Below are 15586 nucleotides of genomic sequence, written 5' to 3'. Positions count from 1 at the left end.
CAGCCCCACCCCCCTCTCATTTATCTCTCCACCCCGAGGCTCCCAGCCTCACTCCTGGTGAAGTACTTTTGCCCAAAACGTCGATTTTTCCTGCTCTTCGGATGCTGCCTGACCTGCTGTGCTTCTCCAGCTCCACACTCTCGACTCTAATCTCCAGCATCTGCAGTCCTCACTTTTGCCTAGGAAATGAGAACAAGTCAACCCAATCCCCTCTCTCACACCACCTTAACACAGAACAGTACTGCCTGCCTACTCATTCGGAAAAATAGTATAAAGGTCTGGCTGAGAAACATGAATTATTTCCTTTCTCTATTGTGCGAATTTAAAGACAAAGATAATGGAGTGTCCAAAGTGGAGAAAGCAGAGTGACAAAATGTATGTCTCCTCTTAATCTTGCATTCACTGAGTAAGGTAAGCTCACTTTGCAGCAAACACCATTCACGTTTGTCTGTGTTACAACGTCATTGTTCAAACATTTTCATTACCTGTGGAGAAATCTCCTACTCACCGACCAAGTTTTGTTTGTCTAGAGAAGCATGTGCAGTATTGGAAATAATATTTCATTCTCCAACCCCTCTGTGGTCCTTGCTGTAATTCCCTCCTCTACCACTGTGCTCTGCCACTGAAAATGCAGTACAGCTGAATGGTTTCTTGGAAGCTTAGTCAGTAAAGTTTATCAGAAAAGAAAACTGAACAAACAGGAGAAGAAGTCTAGTTCAAAGTAGAAAAAATGTCCTGTTTTTACTGCTACTCAGTGACTCTTGCTCCCATTCTAAAATATGTTTGCGAAAGTTAATTCACAAAAGAATGCTTAGCTTCTTGTTAGGGCAGCTTAGAAGCTTGTGCAACATTGTTCAGGGAGGGATAAATAGGAAGACTGAATTTATTACTTCCAATCCTTAGTTCTGTAAAGAAAGGAATTCAAGGTCATATGAATGAACATTTGATCAATGATTTGTTTATAAAAAAATATTTATTGTTATAAACAAATCATTGATAAAATGTTTACTCATAAGGTCATTCACATGACTTTAAATATTCGCTTCCTCCATCACCAGTGCATTAAAGTAGTAGTGCGTGACTTCTACAAGATGCAAAGCACCAAGGTTTCTTCAACAGCATTTTCCAGACCTCTGCCACCTAGAAGGACAGGGAAAGCAGATACATGGGAATACCAGCATGTGCAGGTTCTCTGCTAAGTCACACACCATCCTAACTTGAAAATGTATCATTCCTTCACTGTCACAGGTTCAAAATCCTGGAAGTCCCTTCCTCGCAGCACTGTGAGTGTCCTTTAGGACTGCAGCAGTTGAAGGCGGCGGCTCACCACCACCTTCAGGGCATTTAGGGATGGGCAGTAAATGCTGGTTTTGTCAGTGACAAATGAATAAAAAAAAAGCAAATATAAAAATCTAAAACCTTCCATAAGAGATAATTTGCTCATTTGATTATGCTAGCTATTGTGTATTTTTTTAAAGCAATGTTAATTTGGTTTCATGTTTCACTGGAATCATTCAACATTTTCATTGGGAGTTTGCTGAGTGTTTGGTTTTATCTAATGGCCTGGATATTTCTCAGACTGAGAAGAGTAGGATGCATGGCAATCCTTATCATTTTGTAACTATTTTTAGCTTATTTTGCCAGATTCTAAAGACAAGCGCAAATGCTTAGTGTAATAAGCAAAATAAAGCTGCCTGATTCTGAATAAACCTCTGACAAATCAAGTCTCATCAGAAATATTTTGCTATAGTTTTGTGCCATTTCCAAAGGGATTCCTATAAGTGTGTAAAAATATTTCAATATACAAGTCACCCAGTAAGATAGGTGTAACATATGCTAACTATTAAGGAAAGAAGCAGAATGATTACACTTTTTGGGCTAAGATTCAAAAGTAAAATAAAGGGTTTCAGGTGATATAAACACCTGATGATGAATGCAATCTGGAGAAAGTCCAAATATGATAAACTCAGAAACAAAAATAGAAATTGCTGGAAATCAGAAACAAAAGTAGAAATTGCTGGAAAATCTCAGCAGAATGTTCTGAAGAAGGGTCACTGAATCAGAAACATTAACTCTGCTTTCTCTCCACAGATGCTGCCAGACCTACTGAAGCTCACTCTGCTGTGATTTTCCGGCAGCTTCTACCTTTGTTTCTGATTTCCAGCATCTGCAGTTCTTTGCCATTTTTGTTTAATGATAAACTCAGAATTTAAATTGAATATTATAGGAACATTACTAACAGTCAAAAGGAAATTGGATACAAATATAAAAGGTAAACATTCACAAAGCTATGGGAAAAGAGCAGATGAGTGGAATGAAATGTAGCTCCTATGGAGAGCTGCTACAGGCATGAAGGGGTGACCAACATCTTTCAGTGCAGTAAGCTTCTGTGAGTTAAAGAAATATTAAAATCCATGTCATCCAAAATTGAACTCCCAGTTTGCTAAATGGAAAGCACGTATCCACCTGTGTCTCGGGTTGAAGCAGAGCAGAGAGAGATTTATGCTCACTGCAGCAGTACCGCTCCTAGCCTGGGAATGCAATGCTGACACTGGTATTTGTTTGCTGAGAAGTGACAAACCTAACCATTTTTCCACATAAAGCAACATATCTTCAAAGTTTTCCGTCCTGTCAGCAGGGGAATTCCTGCTCATTGGATAATGAACTTCTTGTTTGGTATACACCTGAAAATCCCCTGTGATTTTTGTTTCATACCTCATTCTCCTCCTTCCCCAGAGCTTTAAAGACCACATTTAATCAACTTAATTACTGTGATGCACTTTGCTCTTTGCTACTTATGGCTTGGATTACTGAGTTTTGTGAGTAGCAGCACAGAGCTTGTTCATACCATGGCAAAAGTGAGGACTGCAGATGCTGGAAACCAGAGTTTAGATTAGAGTGGTGCTGGAAAAGCACAGCAGGTCAGGCAGCATCCAAGGAACAGGAAAATCGACGTTTCGGCCATTCCTGATGAAGGGCTTTTGCCTGAAACCTCAATTTTCCTGCTCCTCGGATGCTGCCAGAGCAGCTGTGCTTTTCCAGCACCACTCTAATCTTGACTCTGGTTCATACCATGGCCAATATATTGCATCCTCTGGGTTAGGGAGGGGTAAAACATAGTTTCCGCTCCCAATTAGCATTTGTTGGGAAATTCATGTTATTGGAAGACAGTCTCATTTGATGTTTTGTTATTCATTCATGGGATGTTTGCATCGCTGGCTGCCCGTTCCTACAGTGCACCTACACCTTCTTATTCCCTATAAGTAAATAGCTGACATCTGCTGGGTACAGTCACATAAAAAATGGCCATTTTGTGGAGACACTGCAGGGAAGCAGATACCTGCAATACGCTTTCCTTGCAAGAATCAGTTGCATCAGAAAACGAGCAAAGAAAATTGGTTCCAAGCATGAGGAGCTGTTCCTTATTCCATGGGGAGCTTGACCCTGCAAATGCTGGTGTGAGACAAGCAGTGTAAACTAACAGGTTACCAGGATACATTCTACCTTAACAGTTTCACAAATGTCTCCATGAGTTCTAGCCATTTTCCAAATGCCCTTATTCATTTCTGCAACTTTTAACAAACACTTTTCTCTTTTCTGACAGTGAATTTGATATGTTTTAAAGGTCCGGGTGGCTTCCCTTGTTCTAACCTCTTGCTTGCATGTGGTTACTCAATATTCAAGGAAACATGAACAACAGAAATTTCATGCTCCATTGTGTGTGACACACCTGCTTTGACATGCATTGTTTTGAACACAGACAAATCCCTCAGATTGTGGCAGCAGTGGTTGGAGGGCAGATGGCTGTGATGCTTGTGGTGCTGCTGGGCCTCATTTACTGGAGAAGGCAGATCATTCGGAAGAAGAGAGCAATGCGTCGATACTTGGAGACTGAGGTAAGAGGTCCACAGATTGATTGCTTTAGGGGGGGAGTTTTTCGAAGTGTGAGTGAAGCCACTATATTTGAGTTGAACTTGTTTTCTCAAGGTTGCATGGAGCTTCACTAAATCTTGTTAGTTGCATGGGCTGAGTAAACACAAAGAAATATTAAACTTCATGAGCAGTTGGGAAAAGTTCACTTCATGGATTTAGATGGAGTCATCTCCATTACTGATAGAAGGATGACATTTCGACTTGATGATTTTCGTTTCTTTTCATTAGATACTTGAGCCCCTTGATCCCAATGCTGACTCGCCCAATCAAGTAAACACACGAATTCTGAAGGAGACAGAATTGCGGAAAGTTAAGGTTCTGGGATCTGGAGTATTTGGAACAGTGTACAAGGTAATTTGGGGAAGGATTGTATGTGTGAAATTACAAAGTCAATGCTCCCTTTCTTTAAACGTCAATTTTCTGAAAAAGTGGTGTTGAGGTGTTCCTGTGATGCTCAGGACAGCTGAATTGTAACTACATGGCTGAGAAGGGGCATTCCTTTCTCTTGCAGTTGAAGTTGATGGTCACTTCAATTATCAATTATATATGGCTTTACATTCAGAACAAAACCAAAGAAATGAATAGCTATTAATGTGCAGTGAGAAAATTATTATTGGTTCAAAAGAAGATGGAAGACAGCCCCACCCAAGCCTCCAGGATAAAATCCCTGTGACCTATGTGCATGGTTACATGATCCAGTACTTCTAGTAGAGACTGCAGACTAATTTTATGACCTTTGCCTTGCCCCACCCCAAAAGATCCTATGCAACTATATGGTACTTTCCCCACATGATCCTCATACTCTTTTTTTTAATGAGTATTAACAAGCAGTCGAATATACCCCTGGTCTCTACTCAGACTGCTTACTTTTTGTTTAAAGACCATTCTTTGCAAATTATGCATTCCTGCCTATTTTGTTTAGGCAACTTATTATTGACCAAACCAAAACAAATGACCAGTCCCTCTAGATCTGACATTGATACTGCTTGATTTGCATGATGCCAAAATTAGGGAGATATTGTTATAAATGTGTGCAGCTTGTTAACAGTGGGATGTACAAAGTTAAAAATCACACAACACCAGGTTATAGTCCAACAGGTTTAATTGGAAGCACTAGCTTTCGGAGTGCCGCTGACAACTACCTGATGAAGGAGCGTCGCTCCGAAAGCTAGTGCTTCCAATTAAACCTGTTGGACTATAACCTGGTGTTGTGTGATTTTTAACTTTGTACACCCCAGTCCAACACTGGCATCTCCAAGTGATGAACTGTTTTCACTTCTTACACAAGAACAGATTCTATTCTAAGTGACTTTTAGCTTCTCAATACAGTACAGGAATTTAAGGTAAGACAATGTACTTATGTCAATATAGAACTGATGCAAGAGTGGAATCAGGTTGCTCATTTACCAACCTAAACTTGCTAACATTTCTTGGTGAGACACTGTGATACCTTGGAAAGAGTTTCAGTGACAGGATGTGAAATTGCTGATAAAGATCTTTGTGTAAACAGTTCAGGGATGAAGTGATGTTTGGCTTAACTAACAGTGTCAGACTGGTCATATGGTATTGAGCCAGATCCAATGCTATTGGAAATTCACCTTTACTGTTGATGATCTGATAATGTTCCTGTTTTTAGGGGCTCTGGATTCCTGAGGGAGAGACTGTGAAGATTCCAGTGGCCATCAAAGTCCTGCAGGAAGGGCGTGACTGTGAGACTTCAAGAGGCGTGAGTGAAGTAAGTCTGCTTTCCTTCAGGTCTATGTGAAAATTCATGCATGAATCCTAACTAGCAGCCTTCTGGTTTATTGTGTAAGTTATTATTTGGCATGTGTAAACTCTAATTAGTAATAAGAGGATTTTGAACCATGGGGGCATCACATCTGGGCCCAAGTAAATATTGCTGGATAAGTGAGCATGGAAAAGAGCCTAGACAGATTTCCCTTCTCTAACCCATGCCACTAAGATTCCTTGTGCAGACTCGGCTGATATCAATGAATTCATCACTGGCCAACTGAATATGATTGATGGCTTATTGTCACGCTGAGCCACTAGAAGAGCATGTCCTCACAAAATATTAGAGAAGTTGGCTTTAATTTTGTTGTCCTGCACATTGAGTAATACAGCATGAAAACAGACCCTTTGATCCAACCAATCCATGCCGATCATGTTCCCAAACTAAACTACTCCCACCTGCCCGCATTTGGCCCATATCCCTCTAAACCCTTCCTATTCTTGTACTTATCCAAATGTCTTTTAAACATTGTAACTGTACCCACATCCACAACTTCCTCTGGAAGTTCATTCCACACATGAACCACTCTGTGTAAAAAAAATTGCCCCTCAGGTCTTTTTTATATCTTTCTCCTCTCACCTTAAAAAAAATCCATTATCTCTACTGAAATGGCAACTATTGTTAATGTTCACTTGAGAATGTAACTTTAAAAAAAGTTCTGGAATTTACATATGAAAGAACTGAAAGCAACATGGTCATTCTAAAAGGTGAGAGACTTAACAAACAAAACCAAGTCTTTTTCAAAGTATCATTTCAGTTGCAGCACACTGTAAACTTTTGCTATAAATTCTGTTTTACGATCTTATACTCCATAACCACCTGATGAAGGAGCAGCACTCCAAAAGCTCGTGCTTTCAAATAAACCTGTCGGACTATAACCTAGTGTTGTGTGATTTATAACTTGGTACATCCCATACGCCATCCCATATTCCCAATTCCTTCGTCTCCGCCGCATCTGCTCCCAGGAGGACCAATTCCAAAACCGTACAACCCAGATGGCCTCCTTCTTCAAGGACCGCAATTTCCCACCAGACATAGTCGACGATGCCCTCCACCGCATCTCTTCCACTTCCCGCTCCTCCGCCCTTGAGCCCCGCCCCTCCAAACCCCACCAGGACAGAACCCCACTGGTCCACACCTACCACCCCACCAATCTCCATGTACAGCGCATCACCCGCCGTCACTTCCGCCACCTCCAAACAGAAATCTCCATGTACAGCGCATCATCCGCCGTCACTTCCGCCACCCCCAAACAGACCCCAGCACCAAGGATATATTTCCCTCCCCTCCCCTACCAGCTTTCCGTAGAGACCACTCCCTCCGCGACTCCCCTGTCAGCTCCACACCCCCCACCGACCCAACCACCACTCCCGGCACCTTCCCTTGCAACCGCAGGAGGTGCAACACTTGCGCCCACACCTCCCCCCTCACTTCTCTCCAAGGCCCCAAGGGAAACTTCCATATCCGCCACAGATTCACCTGCACCTCCACCCACATCATCTACTGCATCCGCTGCAGCCGGTGTGGCCTCCTCTATATTGGGGAGACAGGCCGCCTACTTGCAGAGCGATTCAGAGAGCACCTCTGGGCCAACCGGCGGCCTATCACCCTCACCTTGGCCTCCCTCCACCTATCGCATTTCCAAAACCCCTCCCCCAAGTCCCTCCTCCCTACCTTTTATCTTAGCCTGCTGGACACACTTTCCTCATTCCTGAAGAAGGGCTTATGCCCGAAACGTCGATTCTCCTGTTCCTTGGATGCTGCCTGACCTGCTGCGCTTTTCCAGCAACACATTTTCTGTTATAACGTGGTACACCCCAGTCCGACACCAGCACCGCCAAATCATGCCTCCGATCAGTACTCCTGTCCTGGGAGTGTTTGATGAGGAACAGCGTAGAGACAGCTTTACTCTGTACCTAACCTGTGCTGTCCCTGTCCTGGGAGTATTTGATGGGGACAGCATAGGGGGAGCTGTACTTTCAATCTAAAATAGTAGAGGAAGTACTGTCCCCTGACCCTTCGGAAAGGCCAGGACTAACTGTTCAAAGGGCATGATCTGACCTCCGGCCTTCAGGATCCAGTGTCAAGCTCCATCGGTGATGCAAACAGCGCAGACCTTGAGCACATGTTCAATACTTATGGAACTGTTTCTGAAGAAAGGAGAGGATGGAAGAATATTGGTGGAGCAAAACCAACTTAAAAACAAAATTATGAGCCCAGTTGGAACGTACAGCTGAAGTATTGAACAACAACTCTCATCTATATAACATGTTTAATTGTGAAATGTTGTGATAATGTGTTATCAGAGAACACTTCCTTAATATGAAGCTACATAAGGATGTATTAGGGCAGGTGGTCAAAAGCTTGGTTGAAGAAGTAGGTTCTAAAAAGTGCTGTAAAAGAGAGAAAGAAAATGGAGTAGTTTAGAGACTGAATTTCAGGGTTTAGGTCCCAGGCCGCTGAAGGCATAATTGTGAATGGTGAAATAATCAAAATTGGGGATGTGTGAGAAGCCAACATTGGAGGAGTACAGAGATTTTGGAGGGTTGTAGGACTGGAGGAGGTTACAGAGGCATTGGGGGATGAGGCTACCAAGTGATTTGAAGATGAAGATTTTAAAATTGAGGTATCAGCGGTCTAAGTGTCAAACAGGTCAGTAAATACAGAGATGAAGGGTGAACTGGACTTGATGAGAGTTAGGATCCAAGCAGCTTAAATGAGTTCACGTTTATGGAATGGCAAATGGGAAGCCAGGGATACTGATATTGTCCAATCCAAAGCTAACCGGGCATTGTAATTTATCTGGTTCCTCCATGGCTTTATTCTGTATCTCGTATTGGATAGTAGGTAACCATCTTAAAATAGGACCAGAATTTTCTATCTCTTAGCTAGGAAGCTCTTTCAATAACCAGCCTGTCATTTTCTGACTTAGGAAATAATATCCAGTCACATGAATATTTTTTAAAGAGTGGGCTATTAATATTACAGTTTTGACACAGCCTCAGTCTGTACTGTCAACCTTTGAAGGACAAATAACAGTGCAGAGAATTTGTAAAATTACCACAATGTTAGTACTGTGATGACCATAGGTCCAGAACCCCAACGTACTCTAAGCATCTTGAGTTTGTAAATCCAAAATGTATTTTTTAAGAGTGTTAATACAGGCAAAAATGGTTGTAGAATTAAATTGAGTGTTTGTGTGGAGAAAGAGAGACCCACAGAGCATCAAAACTAAAGATACGAAAGTAACTTAAAACAATGACCCTCAAAAGGTGAAAGAGGCAAATCAAAACAGACTGGACTGTGATCTCTTGTGACTACAAAGGTAACAAGGGATTGATAACCCTATGCGGATTATGTCCCAAACTGTAGACACATTTTGTGGTTTACCCTTTGAAGAATACACAGAGACAGGGATTAATAACTGGATGATGCTAGTGAATGTTCTTGGAATTGAAGAACTATCCCCTCGTCTCCCCTATGTGGCAGGTAAATGAACCCTCTCACTCTGAGTGCTAGCAGCCAGCTAATTAGTAAGCCAGACAAATGGAAACCAGACAACTAAAGGATTCTGTCTTGCTCTGAAAGCTGGAGTTCAGTTATAGTTGAAAGTAGTCAAAATAACAGAATCTCAACCAATCTGAAAAACTAAGAATCTTGAAATTGACTGTTCAGTTACCAAGATACTAGTGACCTCTGCTGTAATGGCCGTAATGTTCAACTGTCCGCTCTTCACAAACAATTTGTATATTGTTCTCTAAACTTGTATCTTTTTGGGCTTGCCTGTTATTTCTAATCTATTTGCACGTGTGTTGTGTTACTAATTCTTCTTCTGTTTAGTAATTAATTAATTGGTTTAGTCAAGAAAATCTGGTTAAATTGGCTGCTTTTAAAATGTAAGTTAATTTAAGGTATGCACAAGAGAAGGAATCTATGCATTTAAATTAACCGTTTTGTAACCAAATGATGGAACAGATGAATAAAGAAAGCAAGCCAGTTCATCCCTCCTTTCCCAGGAGCTTAACAATCTGGGGTACTCCATCTAGAATCATAATAAATTGGAGAACCTTGCTTGGGATCTGAGCATAACAACAGGAGTGAATCAGAAGAGCAGAAGTAAGAGGTGGGGAGATGTGGCAAAGATAGTGCCTCTTATGTGAAATGTCTCCCCTTGAGATAAAAGAGAGTTTGGACCAGAAAACAATAAGGAGTTGGCTTTCCCTGTCGTGGGTAAGTTCTGTAAACTTAAGGGTCAAGTTACTTGTACTGAAGTTTATGGTTATGAGGGTCTGTCTTTTATTCTCTGCCCTACAAGTTTAGAAAGGGAGCGTGGAATTGACCACTGGTGGAGAAAATAGATCTTTGTATTTCTAACTTAATTAGTAACATCTGTCAATTTAGAGGGAGGGGATCTACTATTAGTGTGTGCTCTGTTGGTGTTTCATAGTGTGCACTGTTTTATTTACAGGACATGCTGATGGTGGGCAGTCTAGATCACCACCATGTTTTACGGCTTCTTGGAATCTGCCCTGGGGAACCACTCCAGATAGTCACGCAGCTCCTGCCACTTGGCTCTCTGCTTGAATATCTCCACAAAAACAAGGGTAACATCCAATCTCAGCTGCTTCTCAACTGGTGTGTTCAGATTGCCAAGGTAAGCGAGACTTCAAATTAATGGTTTACACAAAAATCCCATGATTAGCAAAGGAGGAGCATAATAGAATCTGTATATCCTTGGTGAACATCAATTGCGTGGTGGTGAACTTTGATAATGATGGACTCATGGGCTAATGATTAAACACCAGCTGCTTATGTCTCTATTAAACCAATTGAACTTTTACCACAGGGTATGAGATATCTGGAGGAGAAGAAGATGGTACATCGGAACCTGGCCGCCAGAAACGTACTGGTAAAATCTCCCAGCCATGTTCAAATCACAGACTTTGGCATCACCAACCTCTTGGCATTAGATGAGAAGAAGTATTTCTTCGATGAAGTGAAGGTTAGTCATCTGTCGGTTAAGTGTTTAATTTCTGGTAGAAAATAGTAAGTTATTCTTTTATCACTTCTTTTTGTTCAAATGTTATTTTTGCTATGCCAGTGTTGTGATGCAGGGAAAAGGTTTTCCTTGATTTATTATTGATATCTAAAAACAAAATTCTTCTTATGTCCTTCTTGTAATTGTGAACACTCTCTAATAGCTTGCTGAGTGTACTGAATGAGTAACTTAGGTTGGGAATGTCCCAGGTTTTGGTCCCAGTTTCTGCGAAGTTGGTTGTAGGTAGGACTGGACTGTGTTTTGTCACCCACAATCAAGTGACACTAAATTTCACAACATAATTATAGTTCAGGAAGGCCATTCAGTCCATCTTAATACATCCATCCATGAAAGTTCAAATCTACCCAGAAGGAAAGTTCATGTAAATAATGGGCACTTGGTGACCAAGGAATTTTACACCAAAATGACACAATGCTTCAGGAGATGGGAGAAAATTGGAAAAATAAGATGAGATAATAAATAGACGTGGAGTTTGTTCTTCAGGAAGAGCTATCTAAATAAAGAACAGTATCAGGAGGGCCTTGTAAGCCTGTTCTCCCATTCAACAAGATCACAGCTGACTTACCTCAGTATAGGAAAGGTGCAACTATCTCCATTTCCAGTGATTCCTTCAGAGTACAAAACACTATTGATCTCAGTCTTGACTGTATTCTGTGTCCTGTCATTTACAAACAGGAAGCTTGAACTGTTTATCCTCTCACCTTCAAAGATTGATCTCACTACTCTAACCTCAGCAGACATATAGAAAAATGGATTTTTTTTAAAAAAGCATCTGCATGAGATGCTTTTTAAAAAAAAGCATCTCATGCAGATGCTTGTTCTGGATGGTGTGTGCCATTTTGTAACTGATGTTGCGCAAATAGTATTGAGTGAAGAGCAGATTGTTCACTACCTTTCAACTGAGCTTTAAATCAAGGTCCTGTCAGCCTGTTCCATTGGATCACGTGGATGTTGAAGATCCCATGCCATTATTCAGTGAAGACCAGTGAACACCCCAGATATCCTGGCCAACATGCTTCTTTCATCGAACACCACCAAAAATTGATTTAACAGGTCATTTATGCCATTGTTCTTGTCAGACCTTGCTGTGCGCAAATTAGCTGCTCCATTTATCTACAGAGCAACAGTGACTGCATTTCAAATTACTTCTTTGTAGATCTGAGAGACGTGCTCATGCGCTATTTAAATGCAAGGCTTTCTTTTAGTTCTGAACGTGCTGCAGTTCTCCAGTGCCCATTTCCTAATGGGTTCTGGGGTTTGATCTACATTACATGTCTAAATGCTGTCTGTAAAGAGTGATATTTCCAAACAAACCCATTTCATTAATTTAGAAGAGAATTTCACTGCAAACAATTTGCAAATTGAGGAACAATGTTTTGCGCAATCTGGAGCTGCTGAGTCCGCTTTTGCGCAAAATGAGCTTTGCTGAGACACATTTCGAGTAAACCCAATAATGGTGGCTAACATTAAATTTGCATTCTATTTAAGTATACTAACTTGATATTGTAAATCAATTTTTCACTAAAAGAGACTTTATATAATTAAAACTGGCTCTGAAATCCCACAAGCTGAATCAGATCACATATTTTGTCATCAGGTTAAGGATACTAGCACAGAGGTAGCTGATGTGAACTACAAGAGCGCAAAATGTATATTCAGCAGACCACTGAATCAGATGTACACATGTTTTGAATCACCAAAATTGAGTTGCTACTTTGTTTTAGGTCTGAACTGTTCTAAGCAATATCAGGAGTCAAAAAGTAGTGTGATCTGGTTCACATAACGATCACTGAGATCAGAGGCAACAGTGTCAATTTATGACCATCAAGCTGATACTAGATTTGAAAGCTTCCAATATTTTTATGGTCTAGAGAAATCCATTGCGAGTATCAAATTTTTGGTACTTGTGATCAGGATTTTCTTTTCAGCAAACCAACTTATGCAACATTATCTTGTTACAAGATAAAATACCAGGTGACTTGCTTGTGATTAAACTCAGATTTGTTTTATATATAGTTTTTTTTTAGAAAAAGCTCCTTCATGGAGGAGCTTCAAGTGCTGGGAGCGCACAGCAGGAATTTGGGATTCCGCTCGATTCACAGCGTCCATGATTTTCTGCCAATTTTATTTGATTAAAATCTCAGGAAACTTGAATGAGACATGCATCCAAATTCCTGACATGTGCTCCAGGCATGTGAATCTCTGCACATGGAGCCACAAAGGCAAAATTTTGCCCTATTTTTTGAAAATTGCCCAAGCTGTTGTGCTTTGTTGTTGAGTATGTCTGTCTGTTGCCTGCTGTAGATGCCCATTAAATGGATGGCACTAGAGAGCATTCACTTTAGAAGATACACCCACCAAAGTGATGTGTGGAGTTATGGTGAGTCATATACTTATGGAAGCATTATTTTGTACTAAAAAAGCTGAAGTGTTGCAGTTTTAAACCAAATATTTTCAATAGCTTGTACTTCTGATCCAAAATACAACTTAATGACTGTGGTAATACAAGAATTGTATTGGTATCTGGGTCAGGGGAGATATTTGTCTGTTGTTGGAGATGCTGAAGTTAGATTCTGGGAACAGCAGTAAAGACCCAATTATTTCATTAGAATTTCTACATTTTGTAGCTCATGACAGGAGCTACAATGGAAATGTGGTTTACCTAGACTTTAGTAAAGTTGATAATGAAGGGTTCCATGGAAAACAAGTTGAGATCAAACCATGGCTGGCCTATGGGAGACAAACAGGCTTGTATAAATAACAAGTTTAGTGTATGGTGTGACAGCTGAGGTCGTGAGAGGACCAGTTTTGGGTTTGGTAGTTTCAATGTTTCCATACATATCAGAAAGTGTGTTGGGAGCTTCACCTCAGTTTATGGATGAACAGCAGAATAGTAAGGGTGGTTAATATCTGAAAAGGGGAGACAATTCACATGAGAACTCAGTCTGTTTGCCAGTTATTGGCCTACTGCTGCAATCAGGAAGTGTGAAATTGTGCACTTATGAATATAAATTGATGCATGGAAGCTAGGAGTAATGGGCAAATGCTGACAAGGTTGAATCAAGAAAGGGATCTGGGAGTCATCCATGGTAAATTCTTCAAGCTATCAAGTTGGTGTCTGACCACTGTCAAGGAAGCAAATGGCACATTGGGTTGGATAACAGGAGGAATTGCGTTTATGTTGCCATTGTGCTCTGTCAGTGAGAGGAAGCATTCCCAACTTAATTACTTAGTGTAGTACCAGGTGATGTGATTGGCTATCCAGTACAGCTTGGAAAATTGCCAGATGCCAGCCTAACATGGTTGACATATCTGGTTGTTGTGCTGGAAAAGCACAGCAGGTCAGGCAGCATCCGAGGAGCAGGAAAATCGACATTTCGGGCAAAAGCCCTTCATCAGAAATAGATTCCTGATGAAGGGCTTTTGCCTGAAACGTCGATTTTCCTGCTCCTCGGATGCTGCCTGACCTGCTGTGCTTTTCCAGCACCACTCTGATCTACACTCTGGTTTCCAGCATCTGCAATCCTCGTTTTTACATATCTGGTTGTTGTGTCTTTTATACTTGACGTTGAGATTCTCAAATGGTTTCTTGCTAATATCAGTATTCAGGAATAGAAACCAGATGTTTCCCATGCATATGTACTGAGAAAATCTGGAACTGCCGTTATCTGGAGCATACTTGTTCACTTTCTGGAATTTAACCAGACAAGTACAGACAAGAGGCCAGGAACAGGTCAACAACTCATATTGGACAAGATATGTGGATGAAGAGGTATAAGGCTGGGAACTGCCATTAAATAAAATGCCTGGGTTGTTGAAGTATTACTGATGAGTACTTTGGTGAGTATTGTTTAGGACTTGCCATTAGCTTCCTCAAGTACATGACAGAGGAGGTCATGGATAAATTATGCAGCAGGGTCCAACAACTTTATTTCATTCACCACAAGCCTGAAAGCAACAACAAGATGGGCTATTCTTATTTGATCAGACTGCTGGCTTTCCCAGAGAATGCAGGGTCATCAGTGCTCCCAGTCTCATCATTCAGCTCTCTGGGCCATAATGGTGTCCTCTTTAAGAAAAGAAAATCCTACCACTTCATAGTGTGCTACATAGTCATGCAGATCCATGCTTCTTTCCTGAGATATTGTCCTGTCCCTTCATTCAATTGCAATCATCCACACAAACCTACTTGAAGGGGAAAGAGCAAAAGAAGGATGGTTCTTGGATCACAGCATTATACCATCTCAATACAAAAGCAAAAATTGGCACAAAAATTCCTATGATGCCATCAGAATCATCTTTGGAAAAATCGCAAGGATCTTAAAGCAGGGCTTCACAGGCTTTGACTGATATGTGACTTTACAGTACTGTTCTCTCCTACCTGGGGTTTTATGAACAAGTGTTGGTTGATGATCTGTTCCTTTACTTAAGCCTGCAAAAAGAACTTGCTCTGCAGATTGAAGAATAATATGGTAAAGGCATAGAACAGCACAAGTGGAAGCATGCAAGTGACAATAAATTTGATACTAACCCATCAGTGCAGCAAGTAAAGTTTGTTGTTTTGACATTAATTTGAAATTTAAAATTGGAGGTATAGTGGAGAGCAAAGAGGGTTACCTCAGATTACAACAGGATCTGGACCAGATGGGCCAATGGGCTGAGAAGTGGCAGATGGAGTTTAATTCAGATAAATGCGAGGTGCTGCATCTTGGGAAAGCAAATCTTAGCAGGACTTATACACTTAATGGTAAGGTCCTGGGGAGTGTTGCTGAACAAAGAGACCTTGGAGTGCAGGTTCATAG

The 15586-nt window shown here is 41.0% G+C and overlaps 1 protein-coding gene across 2 annotated transcripts in view; it reads left to right on the top strand.

Annotated features, from left to right (window-relative positions):
- LOC122543329 (receptor tyrosine-protein kinase erbB-4-like) overlaps positions 1 to 15586 on the top strand; it is an 82448-nt gene that overhangs the window by 50777 nt on the left and 16085 nt on the right. For both annotated transcript variants that reach the window (XM_043681857.1, XM_043681858.1), the window contains exons 16-21: positions 3761 to 3896; positions 4162 to 4284; positions 5570 to 5668; positions 10194 to 10379; positions 10572 to 10727; positions 13089 to 13164. In XM_043681857.1, the coding sequence (XP_043537792.1) occupies positions 3761 to 3896; positions 4162 to 4284; positions 5570 to 5668; positions 10194 to 10379; positions 10572 to 10727; positions 13089 to 13164 (776 nt within the window). The remainder of the gene's footprint in view (positions 1 to 3760; positions 3897 to 4161; positions 4285 to 5569; positions 5669 to 10193; positions 10380 to 10571; positions 10728 to 13088; positions 13165 to 15586) is intronic.

Source organism: Chiloscyllium plagiosum, chromosome 43 (assembly GCF_004010195.1).
Source record: "Chiloscyllium plagiosum isolate BGI_BamShark_2017 chromosome 43, ASM401019v2, whole genome shotgun sequence".
Classification (NCBI taxonomy): domain Eukaryota; kingdom Metazoa; phylum Chordata; class Chondrichthyes; order Orectolobiformes; family Hemiscylliidae; genus Chiloscyllium; species Chiloscyllium plagiosum.
Note: the sequence above shows the minus strand (reverse complement) of the source record. Positions and strands in the feature narration are given on the sequence as shown.